This window comes from Triticum aestivum, chromosome 3B, assembly GCF_018294505.1.
Source record: "Triticum aestivum cultivar Chinese Spring chromosome 3B, IWGSC CS RefSeq v2.1, whole genome shotgun sequence".
Lineage (NCBI taxonomy): Eukaryota > Viridiplantae > Streptophyta > Magnoliopsida > Poales > Poaceae > Triticum > Triticum aestivum.
The window spans coordinates 506,095,667-506,114,883 of NC_057801.1; the positions used below are offsets into that span (position 1 = coordinate 506,095,667).

A 19,217-nucleotide genomic window follows, 5' to 3' on the forward strand; every position below is an offset into this window, starting at 1 on the left:
CATATTGTTCAATAGAATTTCAGCTTCATCCGGTGTTCTTTCCCTGAAAAGAGAACCAGCACAACTATCCAGGTAATCTCTGGAAGCATCGGTTAGTCCATTATAAATGATATCAAGTATTTCAGGTTTCTTAAGAGGATGATCAAGCAAAGCATTAAGTAACTTGAGAATCCTCCCCCAAGCTTGCGGGAGACTCTCTTCTTCAATTTGCACAAAGTTATATATTTCCCTCAAGGCAGCTTGTTTCTTATGAGTAGGGAAATATTTAGCAGAAAAGTAATAGATCATATCCTGGGGACTTTGCACACAACCAGGATCAAGAGAATTAAACCATATCTTAGCATCACCCTTTAATGAGAACGAAAATATTTTGAGTAAATAAAGGTAGCGCGATCTCTCATTATTAGTAAACAGGCCAGCTATATCATTTAACTTAGTAAGATGTGCCACAACAGTTCTGGATTCATAGCCATAAAAAGGATGAGATTCAACCAAAGTAATTATATCTAGATCAACAGAAAAATCATAATAATCCTTATTGGGAACACAAATAGGTGAAGTAGCAAAAGCAGGGTCGGGTCTCATTCTATCTCTAAAAGATTCTTTACTCCATTTAACTAGCAACCTCTTAAGTTCATATCTATCCTGGCAAGCAAAAATAGCTGCAGAAGATTCTGCATCAAAAAGATAACCTTCAGGAATAGGAGGCATATTTTCATCATCACTCTCATCATTGTATTCAGGTGCAATAATTTCTCTTTCTCTAGACCTAGCAATTTGCTCATCAAGAAATTCACTAAGGGGCACAGTAGTATCAAGCATAGAAGTGGTTTCATCGTAAGTATCATGCATAGCAGAAGTGGCATCATCAATAACATGTGACATATCAGAATTCATAGCAGTAGCAGATTTAGGTGTCGCAAGCTTACTTATAACAGAAGGAGAATCTAGTGCAAGGCTAGATGGCAGTTCCTTACCTCCCCTCGTAGTTGAGGGCAAAATAGTAGTTCGATCGTCTTTCAGGTTCTTCATAGTGTCCAGCAGATATAAATCCCAAGTGACTCAAAGAATAGAGCTATGCTCCCCGGCAACGGCGCCAGAAAAAGGTCTTGATAACCCACAAGTATAGGGGATCGCAACAGTTTTCAAGGGTAGAGTATTCAACCCAAATTTATTGATTCGACACAAGGGGAGCCAAAGAATATTCTCAAGTATTAGCAGCTGAGTTGTCAATTCAACCACACCTAGAAACTTAATATCTGCAGCAAAGTGTTTAGTAGCAAAGTAATATGATAGTAGTGGTAACGGTAACAAAAGTAAAGACAGAAGAGTAATGTTTTTGGTATTTTGTGGTGATTGTAACAGTAGCAACGGAAAAGTAAATAAGCGAGAACCAGTATATGGAAAACTCGTAGGCACTGGATCAGTGATGGATAATTATGTTGGATGTGGTTCGTCATGTAACAGTTATAACATAGGGTGACACAAAACTAGCTCCAGTTCATCAATGTAATGTAGGCATGTATTCCGAATATAGTCATACGTGCTTATGGAAAAGAACTTGCATGACATCTTTTGTCCTACCCTCCCGTGGCAGCGGGGTCCTATTGGAAACTAAGGGATATTAAGGCCTCCTTTTAATAGAGAGCCGGAACAAAGCATTAGCACATAGTGAATACATGAACTCCTCAAACTATGGTCATCACTAGGAGTGGTTCCGATTATTGTCACTTCGGGGTTGCCAGATCATAACACATAGTAGGTGACTATAGACCTGCAAGATAGGATCAAGAACTCACATATATTCATGAAAACATAATAGGTTCAGATCTGAAATCATGGCACTCGGGCCCTAGTGACAATCATTAAGCATAGCAAAGTCATAGCAACATCAATCTCAGAACATAGTGGATACTAGGGATCAAACCCTAACAAAACTAACTCGATTACATGATAAATCTCATCCAACCCATCACCGTCCAGCAAGCCTACGATGGAATTACTCACGCACGGCGGTGAGCATCATGAAATTGGTGATGGAGGATGGGTGATGATGATGACGGCGATGAATCCCCCTCTCCGGAGCCCCGAACGGACTCCAGATCAGCCCTCCCGAGAGAGATTAGGGCTTGGCGGCGGCTCCGTATTGTAAAACGCGATGATTTCTTCTCTCTGATTTTTTTCTCCCCGAAAGCCAATATATGGAGTTGGAGTTGGCATCGGAGGGCCACCAGGGGGCCCACGAGGTAGGGGGCGCGCCCCCCACCCTCATGGACAGGGTGTGGGCCCCCTGGTCTTCATCTTTGGCGAGGATTTTTTATTATTTATTCTAAGATATTCCGTGGAGTTTCAGGTCGTTCCGAGAGCTTTTATTTTCTGCACATAAAACAACATCATGGCAATTCTGCTGAAAACTGCGTCATCCGGGTTAGTTCCATTCAAATCACACAAGTTAGAGTCCAAAACAAGGGCAAAAGTATTTGGAAAAGTAGATACGGCGGAGACGTATCAAGTTCCAGCAGCACGAAGGCGTGGTGACGGTGGTGATGCAACTATCTCCGCAGGGCTTCGCCGAGCACTACGAAAGTATGGCCGAGGATGAATTAGAGGGAGAGGGGCGCCGCACACGGCTAGGGAACCGTGGTGTGTCTTGCCCCTCTCCCTCCACACACACACACACACACACACACACACACACACACACACACACACACACATATATATATATATATATATATATATATATATATATATAAACACTATTCTGATCATGGGATCAGAATAATATTCTGATCACAACATGAACTTTCCGAGTAACACGCCTGACCTTCCCCGAGTACTAGGTTGAACTTCAGGTAAAAGGTGTCCAAATGGGGCTTGTGATATATCGTTGGAAAGCTATCGACACCGGTATCATGACCCAAGTTAAATTTTTGGCAAAATGTAAGCGGTTTAAGAGCAGTTTTGAAAAGCGTTTTCTCTTCATACAAAAAACGTGAATCGTATTTTCGATCGCATTTTTAAACTGTTTATCAAAATGAGGTAAATAATATGACGTTGGAAAGCTGCTGCAAAACCGCTCCTTCGACATGTTGAAAGTTTTCTCTAATTCCCTATGGATAAAGAGTAATTTGGAAAATTGTAAAATTTTGCAAACCGAACAGTCGAGTTCGTATTTTCAATGTAATTTCTAAACGGCTAATCCAATTGAGGCAAATGATATGGCGTTGGAAAGCCTATGAAAATGTGCTACTTTTTCATATTGAATGTTTTTTTCTAATTTTGAATGATTTAAAAGTGATTTATAAAACGGTACAAGTTGCACAGAGTTCGTATTTTCGAGCTAATTTTGTAACCGTACATCTGAATGTAGCAAACGATATGGCGTTGGAAAGCTTGAGGAAATGCGAAACTTTTTGGTACATATTGTTTCTCCAAATTCCTTACTGTTTTAAGTCTATTTTAAAAATAGCTAAAACATATTTTCACTGTAATTTCTACAAACTTTATCGGAATGGGGCAAATAATATAGCGTTGAAAAGCTAAGGAAAATGCAAAACTTTTTCCTGTTGATGGTTTTCTCTGATTACTAGTCATTTTCAAGTAGTTTCAGAAATGGCTAGATCATTCATTCTGCCTTTATCGCGAAACAAATTCTTCGAAAATGCACCGCGTGAAGAACCTGAACTTCTCAGCATGTCTACTTGAACTTCACTCTGTTTTTCACGTGCTTTTTTTGCCCGTAGATCTCCATCCACTCATCAGAACTCTCACCGGAATTGAGCAAGTAATATACCGGTGGAAAGCTGATGTAAACAGGCAACTTTACCGTGTTGATAATTTTTTCATACTCGCGACGATTTTAAAAGTTTTTCATCTCAAATTCATTCACTATAGTAGTCGAACTTCCTACTGTTTTCACGTTGAACTTATGTGATATATTTTCGTTTGTAATTTTCTCATCCATTTCGTCATTGTTACACAAATGATATTATTTTTGTACAAAACTCTCTCACAATATATTTTTTAGCTTTCTCTCACCGAGGAATTGAACTTACACAAATGATATTCCTGTCATTTTGAAGTAAATTAGAGAAATGACGAGATCATGATTTCTGCCTTCATTGCGAATGGAAACGCACTGCGTGAAGTAGTTGAACTTCACGGGGCATGTCTTTTTAAACCTCACTCTGTTTTTGACTGTTGTTTTTTGCACTGTGTGAAGTAGTTGAACTTCTGGGGCATGTCTATTTGAACTTTACGCTGTTTCACTTTATTGTATTTTTCTTATACGAAACACACAACATGCAGTACGTGAACTTGTGGATGTTATCACTTTGAACTTCTCTCTGGTTTGAGTGAATTATTTTAAAACACAACAAACAACATCTTTTTATGTATTTTGGATATCTAAACACAATGTGAACCTCTCTCACAATTTTTTTTGAACTTTTCCTCGCCGAGCACTTGAACTTCTAGCAACCATTTTTTTCATTTATGAGATTGTTTTCAAAAGTGCAAAAGGCGTTGTGCTTTTTATTTTTTTGAAAAGGTAAATCCTAGATTTTAATAAACTCCGGACTTCTATGTTATTTCAATTTGAACTTCACCTTTTTATATTTTGAGTGAAGAATTGTATTCAGTTTTTATACGGGAAAAATCGAACATGGAAATACAAGATGATCCTCTGTCGTAAGAATTTTTGAACTTCCCGGGACAGAGCACTTGAACTTCTCTCAACAAACCTTTTAAGCTTTTAATTTTCTATACTTTTATTCTCATTTGAAATGCATTCCTTGCAGTAGTTGAACTTCTCGTTGTTTTCACCTTGAACTTTTGTCACGTATTTTTGTTTAACCTCTCACAAGAATTTTTGAACTTTCTCGTGGTTGAGCACTTAAACTTCTAGTAACAAAACTTTAGGCTTTGCATTTTCATTCTTTTCTAATATAACATGCACACCGTGTAGTACGTGAACTTCTGGCAGTTATCAACCTCAACTTGTGAGATCATGCGTTCTGCCTTCATCGGAAAAAAAGAAGTCTCTGAAAATGCACTTCGTGAAGAGGTTGAACTTCTGGAGCAGTTCTTTTTGAACGTCACTCTATTTTCCGTGTTGTTTTTTTTATCCATAACTCCCAAACCACTTATCGGAATTGAGCAAATGATATACCGATGGAAAGCTGTTGAAAACACACAACTTTTTCGTGTTGATCAGTTTTCATACTCGCGACGGTTCAAAATATTTTTTTGAATGCATAGAAATGTGTTTTTAATGGTATACATAAAACCTTTAAACCATTTGTCGGAATATAGCATATAATATACCGTTGAAAAGCTTATGAATAGGAGCAACTTTTTCAAGTAGACGGACGTTACAAATTTGTTATCGTTTGAGAGCAGTTTTAGAAATGGCAAAAACAACATCTTTTTTGGCTGTTTTCACATGTAATTGAACGTTGTAATCTCGCAATAGAGATCTTGAACTTCATCGGGAGGAGCACATGAACTTCTATCAACAAACGTTTTAGGCTTTTATTTTTATATATTTTTTATTCTCACCTGAAACGCATCACGTGTAGTAGTTGAAATGCACGCTGTTTTCACTTTGAACTTCTGTCACGTATTTTTATTTGTAATTCCTCACCTGTTTTTGTCGGAGTTGAACAAATGATATACCATTTTAAAAACCTGTTGAAAAGATGCAACTTTTTATAATACGGTTAAAGTCTTGTTTAGAACAACATACACCATTTTGTGCTAACCATTGATTTTGGAATAGCATTTGGTTTCAATTTTTGTAACACATTGAGATAGTTGTTTTAAAAGACCAAAACAACACACTTTTGCATTTCAAACTTGTAAATACAAGATGAACCTCCCTCACAACAATTTTTGAACTTCCTGGGCCGAGTACTTGAACTTCTATCAATAATTGTTTTAGACTTAGCTTTTTTATTCTTTTTCTCTCATATGAAACACACACCATGAAGTACGCGAACTTCTGCCTATTATCACTTTGAACTGCTCTCTATTTTTTTCCTAACTCCAAAGCACTCATTCCAACTGACCATGTAAATCCTAGGATTTTATAATCTTTGAACTTCTCTCGTTTTTTAATTTGAACTTCTTAGTTTTATTATTTGGAAAGATAAAAAATGTTTTTTATGTAAACATCGTACAAGCTTTTTTTGAAATTAAAACTTCATACTTTAATTTAGCATAAAAACAAGAAGAATTTGAGCATTTTCGTATACATTGAACTACTCCGGTTTTTTTAATTTGAAATTCTTGATTTTCTATTTAAAATCGAATTGCTCCAATTTTTTTAAAAAAAATAAAAGACAACGCTACCCTTTAGCAATGAATTTTTTTATAGACATCAAGCTGCTCTATTTTTTAAAAAAAATTGAACCTCTTTGTGCATTTTAGAAATGAGAAAAACTGAAGTTTTTTTAGTAAATGTCAAACTTCTTCTATTTTTTGAACTGAACGTCTTGATTTATTCACTAGTAACGGGAAAAAATGGAGTTTTTGAAATAAATATCGAACTACTCCGTTTTTTGAAATTGAACTTCTTGGTTTACTCGTTAGTAACGGGAAAAATTCGAGTTATACTTATTTTAGTTTGAACTTCTTGGTACAATTCAAAAACATGAGGAAATATGTCTTTTTTTAAAAATATTTTTAGCCCCTTTTTTGAGATGTTGGTGGTGTTTTTCTGGTGGCAGTTTTTGTTTTCATGAGCTCTCCAGTTTTTAGAATGTATGCTTTCACTTTAAAAAATTTAATTGCAACACTTTTACTATATATGAACTTATGTTTTTTTTATATTTGAACTTCTCACGTGAACTTGAGAGAGTGATTGAAACAACACTTGGTGAGAATGAGCCTACTTAAATCTGAATGCAGTGAACAATATTATTTTAATCTACTTCTATTCTAAAAAGAAAATCTATCATCTTCTCATCATTTAGTACTACTCTGCACATGGTTCCATAGGTGTTCTCTCACGGACATTTAGTACAAACACCTGATGCTCTAGTACAAAAACAGCCGATTGAAAATCGTTGAATTCTTTCCAGCACACAGTTTCTTGTAGAGAAATTTTTTACTGTAGGTCACATAACTTGAGTTGAGTGACACTTTAGTACCACTATTTCAAAATACCCGAACTACGGTCCACGTACTTGCGCAAGGGGTTCATTTTGGTCCGTATGTACGTTTTCATCTACGTATTTGCTGACTTGGCCAAGTCAGCGGCCGCCAGCTCGGCTTTGACCGCCACCTAATCGTGCCTAGGGTGAATACTAGTCCATTCGGGTTTTTTTTGGTAAAAACGCCGGAACAATGCGGGAGCGCGTCTGAGTTCCTTCGCTCCCTCGGCCTCGGCCTCGACGACCTCGCCGCCTACCCGCTCGCCCTCGGCTGCAGCGTCCGCAAGAACATGGTCCCCGTCCTCGACTACCTCGGCAAGATCGGCGTCCGCCGCGACGAGCTCCCGCACCTGCTCCACCGTCACCCGCAGGTGCTCCACGCCAGCATCATCGTCGACCTTGCGTCCGTCGTTAAGTACCTCCAGGGGATGGACGTCAAGCCCGGCGACGTGTCGCGCGTGCTCGAGCGCTACCTCGGCTGCATGCTCGAGGGCACCATGAGCACCTCCGTCGCCTACCTCGTCGGCATCGGCGTCGCCAGGCGCCACGCTGAGCTGCTCACAAGAGATCTTTATTCAGCCGGCGCTGCCGCCAAGACGCCATGGCGATTGGCGAAGCCCCACTGAACGGAGCGCACGCAGGCGACGGCGCGTGCGGCGGCACCGCACAAGTCCGGTAGCGCATTGCTCTCTCCGCGCGCGCACGCACACCACGACCTGAATATAGTAGCACAGCTGGTGCTAATTGAAGGGACCATGCATGCTAAATTATTATAGGCAGTGTTGATTATTCATATGTGTCTTTCATTTCCAGATTGCAGGTGGATGTTGGTATGTTCTTGCGATTCAGCGTGTTGCCTCCTGCCTACAATCGGAATGCGAGATAAACAACAACTGCAATTTGATGTTACTGGCTTGCTCCAAGGAGATGTGCTTTCACTTCCCTTGGTCATCACTCATCAGACATGACTGCATTAGCATGCGATACGAACTTAACTTCTTTCAGTCAACAAAATGTGCCGGCCTGTCTAAGTGGCAATGGCGCCTTTGCTTATGGGATCTACAAGGGAGCCCTTCCTGTTATCTCCAGCAATTCACTTGCTGTCAAAATCCTCTATCCCATATTCTGGGGTCTCATGACCCTCAGGTAATTTATATAGTATTATGTTAAATAGTAGTATCATCTATTTCTGACATAGGAAATGTTTTCCTCCATGAAACTTGAATATCTGAATGTTCAGTAGTCGGCTCGGCTGTCATTCTATCTGAAATATGCACATTCCTGACAGATTTATATGCCAGGAATTTGCTCAGTTTCTTAGTTCAGAAAAACAATGGTTCTATTATATGGTTGTTGTATGCACGTGTAGCTTTATTAGTTGTTCCCTTATGAAGACAAAAGATAATTAATACTGTATATTGCTCTACCACCACCTCTGCTCGCTTATTGTCTCACACAGTTCGTCTGAATCTATTGGCAGTATTTTTGGCAATGATCTTGAGCCGACGAGCAATTGGCTTGAGGTGATATTCAGCATCATCAATGTACTAAGTGGGCTGATGCTCTTCACGCTACTGATCGGAAACATACAGGTGTGAAGTGCCGCCAATCTTTAGCAATCGTTCAGTTCATTTTTACTGCAGCTAGCTAGCTTCAGTTACTTCAGTATCAGTGAAAAGTAGTGGGGCATTCTTGCTGCAGGTATTCTTGCACGCCGTGCTGACGAGGAAGCGGAAGATGCAGCTGCGGTTCCGGGACATGGAGTGGTGGATGAGGCGGCGGCAGCTGCCGTCCCGGCTGCGGCAGCGGGTCCGCAAGTACGAGGGCGAGCGGTGGGCGGCCATCACCGGCGACGAGGAGATGGAGATGATCAAGGACCTGCCGGAGGGCCTCCGGCGGGACATCAAGCGGTACCTCTGCCTGGAGCTGGTGAAGCAGGTGCCCCTGTTCCACGGCATGGACGAGCTGATCCTGGACAACATCTGCGACCGGCTGCGCCCCCTGGTGTTCTGCGGCGGCGAGAAGGTGATCCGGGAGGGCGACCCGGTGCAGCGCATGGTGTTCATCCTGCAGGGGAGGCTGCGGAGCACGCAGCCGCTGACCAAGGGCGTGGTGGCGGAGTGCGTGCTGGGCGCGAGGAGCTTCCTGAGCGACGAGCTGCTGTCGTGGCGCCTGCGGCGGCCGTTCGTGGACCGGCTGCCGGCGTCGTCCGCCACGTTCGAGTGCTGGAGGCCGCGCAGGCCTTCTGCCTCGACGCGCCGAACCTGCGGTACATCACCGAGCACTTCCGGTACAAGTTCGCCAACGACAAGCTCAAGCGCACCGCGCGCTACTACTCGTCCAACTGGCGGACGTGGGCGGCCGTCAACGTGCAGCTCGCGTGGCGGCGGTACAGGGCCAGGGTGATGGCGACGGCGATGCTCCCGCCGCCGCCGGCCGGCGCGGCGGGGCCCGAGGACGGGGACCGCCGGCTGCGCCATTACGCGGCCATGTTCATATCGCTCACGCCGCACGACCACCTCGAGTAGGCTGGGGACCGATCGGGTGACTAGAAGGGTGCGTGACTGCGTGGCAGTGTGGGGATGGATGCAGAGGGACCATGGATCGATCTGCCGGCCGTATGCCGTTTTACAAAAAAAAAACCAAATGAACTAGTATTCACCCTAGGCACGACCAGGTGGCGGTCAAAGCCGAGCTGGCGGCTGCTGACTCGGCCAAGTCAGCAAATACGTAGACGAAATCATACATACGGACCAAAGTAAACCCCTTGCGCAAGTACGCGGACCGTAGTTCGGGTATTTTGAAGTAGTGGTACTAAAGTGTCACCCGGCTCAAGTTTAGTGACCTAGAGCGAATTTTTCTCTTTCTTGTATACCACTTCCTTATATCCACCAAGTAGCAACAATACAGAAGAACCTGGACGCATGTTAATTAGCACCGACTGTTAAAATGAGTCGCCAAAACACGGACGTCCAGTATCACCACCTGCAGCCGTCCAAGTACAGCCCCCGGACAACAGCCGTCCTGTAGACCAAGTGCAGTAGCAGGACGCCTCCTATCATAGTCGCCAGCTCTCCATCTCGTTTGTCACCCACAACACAGCAAGTCTGAGAGGAGCAGGAGTGTTAGTATAGCTTGGCAGGATCGAGGGATAGCAACCCACACAGCGAGCACACACACATCAAACTGAAGACACTGGCCAGGCCGGACTTCAGAAGCGGTCACAGGCGGCGCGGCCACACCGTACGCGCTACACCCGCATGATCTAGAGGCGCCCCATAGTGTAGCAAAGTAGCAGCAGGGGACAGGCGACGGAGCCAGACGCACAGCCGCGCACGACGGCAGAACATAGTGGTGTGGTTCACTGGATCCCGTGGCAGAGGAAACGCGTGTGGATATGAGCCGTTCACCGGCGACGCTTGACGGCTGGGATCCAGGGCCGACGGCGGCATGCTGGGATCCAGGGCCGGTGGCGCGTGGGGATCCAGGGTCGGGGGGCGACGACGAGGCCGAGTGGCCGGCGGCAGGACGTGCGTCGTGGTCGGGGTGGACGAGCGTGGGAGGCGCGTCGGGGTCGAGGGGCAGGGACGGGGCCGGGGTGGCCGGCGGCGCGAGGCGCGCCGACTCCGGTAGCGGGAGGCGCGCCGGAGCCAGGGGCGGCGGTGGTTGTGGCCGGGGGGCGAGAGGTCCACTGCGCAGCATCGGGGAGGTTGGGGATCAGGGAGGTTGGGGATCGGGGAGGAGGTGGTGGGCACGGGCGTGGAACTTTTTTTTTTCCTCTGTGAGTTACGGAATTCGGGAGGACCTCCGCACGCCCTACCTCCGCACGCCCTATATACGTCCGACGTGATCTAAATAGTTATTTTAATCTCAGAATTAGAATAGTGTTACTATATATAAAGAGAGGTTGGGCTCCTGCCCTGGCCGCACCCCCCTTCCTTCTTGGGCGCATGGGGGAAGGCATGAGGGGGTGGTGCCCCCTTCCTTTCTCTCATGAGGAGGGGAAGGCAGGAGGGGCTAGCCCTGCCCCCTTTCCTCCCTTAGGGCCGACGTCCTAGAGGTGGGGCGCGCAAGCCCCTTGTGGCTGGTGCGCTCCCCTCGTTTGGCCCATATGGCCCAATAACCTCCCGGGGCCTCTCGAAACCCCTTCTGGTGATCCGATGACTACCTGATTCCTTCTGAAACATTTTCGATGACCAAATAGCATTGTCCTACATATTGATCTTTACCTTCGAACCATTCAGGAGCTCCTTGTCATGTCTGTGATCTCGTCCGGGACTTCGAACAACATTCGATCACCAAATCACATAACTCATATAATACTATATCGTCAACGAACGTTAAGTGTGCGGACCCTACGGGTTTGATAATGATGTAGACATGACCGAGACACCTCTCCGGTCAATAACCAATAGCGGGTCCTGGATGCCCATATTGGTTCCTACATATTCTTCGAAGATTTTTATCGGTCGAACCTTTATGACAACATACGTAGTTCCCTTTGTCTGTCGGTATGTTATTTGCCCGAGATTTGATCGTTTGTATATTCATACCTAGTTCAGTCTTGTTACCGGCAAGTCTCTTTACTCGTTTCGTAATACATCATCTTGCAACTAACTCCTTAGTCACTTTGCTTGCAAGCTTCTTATGATGTGTATTACCGAGAGGGCCCAGAGAGACCTCTCTGTCATACGGAGTGACAAATCCCAATCTCGATCTACACCAACTCAACAAACATCTTCAGAGATACATGTAAAGCATTTTTATGATCACCCAGTTACATTGTGATGTTTGATAGCACACAAGGTATTCCTTTTGTATTCGGGGGTTGCATGATCTCATGGTCGAAGAAACATGTATTTGGCATTAAGAAAGCAGTAGCAATAAACTGAATGATCATATGCTAAGCTAACGGATGGGTCTTGTCCATCACATAATTTTCCTAATGATGTGATCATGTCATCAAGTGACAACTCATGTCTATGGTTAGGAAACCTTAACCATCTTTGATCAACGAGCTAGTCTAGTAGAGGATTACTAGGGACATAGTATTTGTCTATGTATCCACACATGTATCTAAGTTTCCGGTCAATATAATTCTAGCATGAATAATAAACTTTTATCATGAATAAGGAATTATAATAATAACAACTTCATTATTGCCTCTAGGGCATATTTCCATCACTGATCCTCTTCCAGCCTCCCATCCCCATCTAGCCACCCTTCTGCTCCCTACCAGCGACAACCCTAGCCTAGCTCGCGCCATCATGGGCTTCTTCGCTGGCAAGAACAAGAGCAAGGCCCCCGCCTCATCCTCTTCGTGTGCGCTCGCGACCCCCCCCCCCACGTTGGCCCGCCCAGTAAGGCAGCGGAAAAGCGTCCCAGTGCACTAGGCGAGGTGGCACTGGAAGCATCACATCCCCCGTACCCCGACGTTACCTTGCCACATGACTGGCATTTGGATCCAGATAGGATCACAGTGTCGGCGGTGCCGCGGACAGCATGGGCGCACACAAAGGAGGTGCGTCGCCGACGGGATTTGTTGATGCCGGAGCAGCACCTCAACCCCGCCTACGCAGCAGACTCTCCCGATTGGGAGGTCTGGTTCGCCGTCGAGCACGAGGAGCAGCGTCGGCGCGACGTCCAGCACAGGCGAGCTAGCACCCCGCCGCCCCCCGTCGTGCGCGACGAGGACCAAGAGGAGGAGGCCTCCTGCTAGGCAGCGTTGGCGGCTTCTATGCATGAAAGCAAAGAGGACGAGCGGCGCAAGGCGGAGGAAGAGGAGGTGGTGTACCAGGCACGCCTGTCGGAGGCCATAGCACTCTCCGCTTACGGCAACTGCGTCGTGCCGCCGCTGATGCCGCCTTCCCCTGTTAAGCCCGAGCCGACGCCGTCCCCGGATCTGCTGAGCCTGACGCCCCATGGTACACCTGACAAAGAGAGGTGCGCGAGTGGGTCAGCACACTACCCATCTGGTTTGGGGCGACGTCGGCGCAAGAGAAGCTCTACCTCGAGCAGTGGCGAACGTGCTGGCTGGCAGAGGAGCGTCGTGAGGGTGAGCGCCTTGAGCAGAGCGCGACATGGAGGAGGAGCGCCGGTCCCGCGTTGCCCAGCTGGCGGCGGTCACACCAGCCCAGCAGGACGTCGCCACAGCATGGGAGACGACGTTCCCCTAGGCTAGCCTGGCTCCAACGCTCATCGAGCTCACCATCCCTGACACTAACGACGAGGATACCTATGATAGAGCGCCTCCTCCTCGTTTTTAGTTTTATTAAATATTTTTAATTAATATAATGTGGACTCGTGGACTCTCGTAAGCCTTTGTGGACATCATTTATGTTTAATTGACATTTTTAATTTCAAAATATTTACGTGATTTATCTTTTTCACCCGCAAACTCAAAAATGGGCCGGGCCAGCGTTGGGCGCAAGCGCCGACCCAAACACGAAAGCGGACATGGGTCCGTTGGGCCGACCCAAATGGAGAAAAGGTAGACAAAGGGCGCGTCCGTTTGGGTCACATGGTTGGAGTTGCTCTAAGAAGTAAGAACTCAAGTACCGCCTCTCGCGCATGATCTACATCATAGGTTTTATTCATTGCCTTGTGCAATCCTAACTTGCCTCAAACCTCTTTCACCTTCTCGAACAGAAACAAGATGTGTTTTGTATCTTCTGGCCCATTTAAGCATGATGGGCAAATGAACGAAACTTGCATGTGTCTATTAGCAAGTGTAACCCGACATGGATGGGTTCCATGCAAAGTATGCCAAACAAAAAAAATTACCTTTGTCGGACAAGATAACTTCCAAATCTTACCCCAAATATGATTGACATTGGTTCTCCCCATACCATTTGAACGTTGTTCCATTCCTCCAAATAAGTTGATCGTATAGTGAAAAGACCATTTTGTGTATAGCTCCAGGCAATGAAATCCGACATATTATGCATTGGAAGGGGAATCGTGAGCACCCTTTGAGCATCAATTGGTCACAAAGTTTGTCTCACCAAATCTTCATCCCAAGAACTCATGACCGGATCAATAAGATCAGAAACCTTTGACAGAAGTTGCCCCCCTCTAGGTGTAATGATTTTCCTATTCGCACATTTCTGGATCCATGCGTCTCTTCAAATATCAATATTTTGTCCATTTTCAACTCTCCAGATGTAACCATTTTTTAGAGAATTCACTCCCGTCATAATATTTTGCCAAGTAAAAAAGGAGCCCTTTTCTAGGCTAGCATTCATTAAATCACCTTCCGGGAAGTATTTAGCTCTCAAGATAGAAGCGCATAAGGACTCGAGATTATCAAGCAAACGCCATGCTTGTTTGGCTAACAAGGTCATGTTGAAACAATGTATATCTCTAAACCCCATACCTTCTTGCCTTTTTGGGACACACATCTTCCACCATGTCTTCCAATGCATCATCTTTTGGTTGTCCTCATCACCCCATCAAAATTGTGACATTACGTCAATGATTCCTTTACAATCTTATTAGAAATTTTAAAGACGCACATGGCATAAGTTGGGATAGCTTGAACAACAGCTTTGAGTAAAATTTCTTTTCGTTCGGCGGATAACAATTTTTATTTCCACCCACTAATTTTCATAACAATTCAATCAATCAGGAATTGGAAACAATCGCTTTTGTCCATACCCACATTAGCAGACAAACCCAAATATTTATCATTAAGGGCTTCAGTTATAATATTCAGAATTGTATAAATTTGCGCCTTATTTTTCACCTTTTTATTGGGACTAAAATATATACCCCCTCCTTTCCGGTTTATAGGGCTTAATTTACAAATCTCTTCAACCAAGGTAGATGATGAATGGTGGAATTAATTCCTTAGTTTGCAGAAGTATTTATTTAGTACTCTCGTTTTTCTCGGAAATTTATGTATATCGATGCATTAATTACACCATGTGCATGCATGCCCATTTAATGATCAAGAACTTCTACATGCACCCGTGAGTTTTTCTTCATCCTTGCATGCAGTGATTTAATACACCTTGAATTCTGAACATGTGATGATAAGTAGTGGAATTGAAACTTATAGACGGAAAAGCAAATTTTTTGAGATGAGCCCTATAAATCAGAAAGGAGGGGTACTAGACTTTTCAACGCTTATCATTTGTCACGAGGCTACACAATAAGAACCCAACACTGATTTCAGAGGCTCAACGTTCGTAGCATTTGTTATTTAGAAAGACAAGGTTGTTGTTATTTTTAGATCATGTCCCGCGGTGCCGCCGCGCGTTCATTCACGGTGAGCCGGGGCGGAACGTTGTCCGGGGACAAATTTGACCCTTGAACGAATTATTTTCACAAAATGAACTATTGAAAAAATTCATCCGGCTGATTCTTTTGTGTAGCGCCCGACACATAGACGCCACATTACACTGCACATCGCTTGACTGACAGAAGCTACACATCTGACCAATGTCGTACCTCGGACTACGTAAAAATTGCTAATTCAATGTGCGACGTCTGAGCGCTAGGCGCTATACTATATAGTGCAGCGCCTAGCATCTAGGTGTTGCACTAGGGTGCGACCCGACGCGCTAGCATAGCAGGATTTCCTGAGTTTGACTGCACATCTCCTTCCACACATGCATTTGTTGACTGTCTCATCATGTGTCGTCATTGTGTTCCGGTCATAGGTACAGTCACAGCCTCCACGTGACCGTGTGCGCTACATTTGTTCAAGGGTGTACAGTAATCATTTTTGAACTATTCCAGTATTACTAAGCTAGTACTACTTCCTTCGTCCGAAAATACTTGTTATCAAAATGGATAAAAAAAGATGTATCTAGAACTAAAATACGTCTAGATGCATCCAATTTTATTTATTTTGATGACAAGTATTTACGAACGGAGGGAGTATATCATATCGCATCGCATCACATCGCCAAGGCAGCATAGACCGCCACGTCCTACTCCAACCGATCGATTGCAACGTTTGAGTCGACCGTGCAGCGCCTAGATGCTAGGCGCTATACTATATAGTGTAGCGTCTAACTCTCGGACGTTGTATATTGACTTAGCACTTTTTAGACATTCTGGAGTGCGACGTTGGCCAGGTGTGTAGCGCCTATCTGTCAGGCGCTGCATAGTGTAGTGTGACGTCTAGATGTCGGACGCTTCATAAAAGGGTCAGTCGGATGAATTTTTTTTGTCAACAGTTTATTTTCTGAATTCTTTTTGTCCATAGGTTTTTGCCTTGTCGGGTACGTAGAAAGCCCATTTGTTGCCTCTGGCGAATGCAGTGCATATTCGGCCTGCACACTAGTCCTCAGATTTTCAGCCCATCACTCAGCCGTATCCTCGAAGCTGCGGGTGCCCGGAAATGGCAACCGAAACCCGGCGACGAGATCTCATCCCCCTCGTGTCATGTCACTCGTGCCCAACTCCTCCCCGTCACCGCTCCACTCGGCCAGCCAGATCCAGATGGCTGGCACGACTCGCCGGCCGGGCAAGCCGGCCCCGCCATCTCACGCCGCGAAGCGGCTAGCACTGTGTCTGACCACCCGCCTCGCGTCGCTGGCCCTCCTCCTATGCGCCGCCGCCGGCGTCCTCCTCTACTCCAAAACCACCCCGGCGTCCCAAATCGTCGGCAGCTCAAAGGAATCCAGTACGGCGTCGACGGCGCCCTCCTCCCCGACTATGGAGACCATCGAGGGCGCGCGCGCCATCTGGGAGCTCCCTGCGGCGCCGGCCAGAGGGGTCCTCTTCTTAGCCCACGGCTGCCGCTGCCGCCCGGAGAACTTCTGGCCACCGTCCCAGCGCTGCCCCGGCTGCGTCGGGCTGCCGGAGGACGTCGCCATCACGGACCGCGCGCTAAGGAGGCGGTTCGCGGTGCTGGCAGTGGCGAGCGCCGGGGACTGCTGGTCGCTGGGGAAGGAGGTGGGCGCCGCCAAGCGGGCGATCCAGTCGTGGACCGCCAAGAACGGCCTTGGAGGCCTGCCAGTGGTCGCCCTCGGCGCGTCGTCAGGTGGGTATTTCGTCTCCCGGCTTGCGGCCAAGATGAGCCTAGCCGCCGTCGTGATGATGATCTCTGAGGGCGTGTTCGACCCGGCGGGAGCGCCGCCGGGCTATCCGCCGTCCATGTTCCTTCACATGCCGAAGGACCATAAGAGGGCCGCGCTAGTGGGAAGGAATGCGAAGATGCTGAGGATCAATGGCGTTGAGGTGAGGGAGCTTCAGAGCCTGGAGCTTCCTCTGACGCCGACGCTGCTGTCCGATAGGATACCAGGGCTGGATCATGGGTTGTCCGAAAGGATTTGGAAGATTTTCAGTGAGGAAGGGTTCATTGATGATAGAGGGTACATGAGGAAGGATGGCCGGGCAACTCCATGGAAGGATGCAGTGGTGAAGAGGGGGTTCTGGGAGGAGGTATCCCAGTGGGCTGAGCACATCCAGGAGGAGCTGAATCTTGCTTATGGATACCATGAGATGACAAGCTTGCAAGCTGACGAGATGTTCAGTTGGATTGAGGAGCACCTGAGCTGAGCTTTTGTTGTTGATACTTGATTAATTGTTCGTCGCTCTGTCTGGCATATGGGCTTACCGGCTTAGGATGAAATGGTGCTAGTAGTTGCGTCGCAGAAGAAGAAACTGATGTACTGGTTGGTGAAATCGGAGAGGAAGCTGTGGGGTTTAGCTCTGGGAATTCATCTAACGTGAATCGACACTGAACTACGGAACATACAGGCATAATGTTAAGTAACAAATTGACTTGATGCGAATATGTGCATTTCCTTCAGTTGGCTCTTGTGCAAATGAAGGGGGGAGAAGAAGCATAAACAAAGATAGTTTAGTAAGTTTTGCTCTGATCTTTAATGTAGGCCATGTCTTGATGTACATGAATCTGTGCATGAATTTTTTTTTTTTGGCGTTCTTAAGAGCCAGCATTGCATGAATGTTGTTGTTTGTTTCGTTGAACCATCGCACTCTGAAGCTGAATCATTGTTTTAGTTTGGTTGATAAGATAACGGAGCCTGGCCATGGTACAGTTACTGGCTAGTGGGTGCGGTAAAACTAAAAGTTCTTGGTCAGTAGAGCTAAGCTCGATATCTTTATGTGAGTACAATATAATATTTTTCCTTTTCACTCTTGATGTTTACCCTCTGACGTTAAGCACATTTACTATTATCTACACTTGCATCGAGTTAAAAAAAAACACTACACTTGCATTGGGTCACCTATTCCGTCCTTCATCATTCATTTTGCTGGAAATATGACAAGATATATGCAAACTTCGAAATCTTCTCTGGTCTTTTTAACTGTGACTTTGTGAGTGAGGATATGGCCCAAGTGTTAATAATATGGTTTTGTTGATTTGCTGATTAAGCTTCATTTGAGCTGGTTGTGGTCACTCTGTGCATTTTTAAACCTTACCGAAAATAAACCGAACTGAACCAAATTTATGGTTTTTATGGTTTATGGTTTTGATATGGTATGAACTTTTCATACCGTTTTGAACTTTGGTTTTTATGGTATATACCGGAAAACCGAATGGTTAACCGAAGTAAAAAATTATTTATATTTCTTGAGGCGAACAACCATACAAGTTATCATTTTTCTTCTACATGAGTCAAATTCACTGCCAAGCACGTACATTTTCTCGTAACATAGTCATTTTTCTCTTTAAAAAATGCTAAGAACGTCCATAACTATCAAGGGATAAATCCATTCATGCATATATACTTGCCTATATAGTCATATACTACTTGTGTAAAATAGTATGTGTTTTGAGTCATAAATTTGTAAATTGTTATTACGTCATTTTCAAATTCGCGTCAACTTTGGTTATTATGGTATATACCAAAACCATACCGAAATAATTTGGTGTATACTGAAACCGAACCGTATTTTAATTTCATATCGTATTTATCGAAGTATTAATACCGTACAAACCGGAAAACCGTATAAACCGAACCATGTAAACCGAATAAACCGAACGCATATAGTGAGGTTGTGGCATGTTGAAACTTATGGGCAATAAATTTTGGGGTACAATGACCTCTCGGGGGTATTCTGTTTTTATCGTTTGTCATT

The 19,217-nt window shown here is 45.2% G+C and overlaps 1 protein-coding gene and 1 pseudogene across 1 annotated transcript; both read left to right on the forward strand.

Moving 5' to 3' along the window:
• Positions 1-8,869: 8,869 nt before the first annotated feature.
• LOC123065604 (cyclic nucleotide-gated ion channel 2-like) lies at positions 8,870-9,747 on the forward strand (annotated as a pseudogene).
• Positions 9,748-16,437: 6,690 nt separating this feature from the next.
• LOC123070615 (uncharacterized) lies at positions 16,438-18,146 on the forward strand. The gene has a single exon (XM_044493886.1). The coding sequence runs from the start codon at positions 16,551-16,553 to the stop codon at positions 17,667-17,669; it is 1,119 nt and encodes a 372-aa protein (XP_044349821.1). The 5' UTR covers positions 16,438-16,550; the 3' UTR covers positions 17,670-18,146.
• The last annotated feature ends 1,071 nt before the right edge of the window (positions 18,147-19,217 follow it).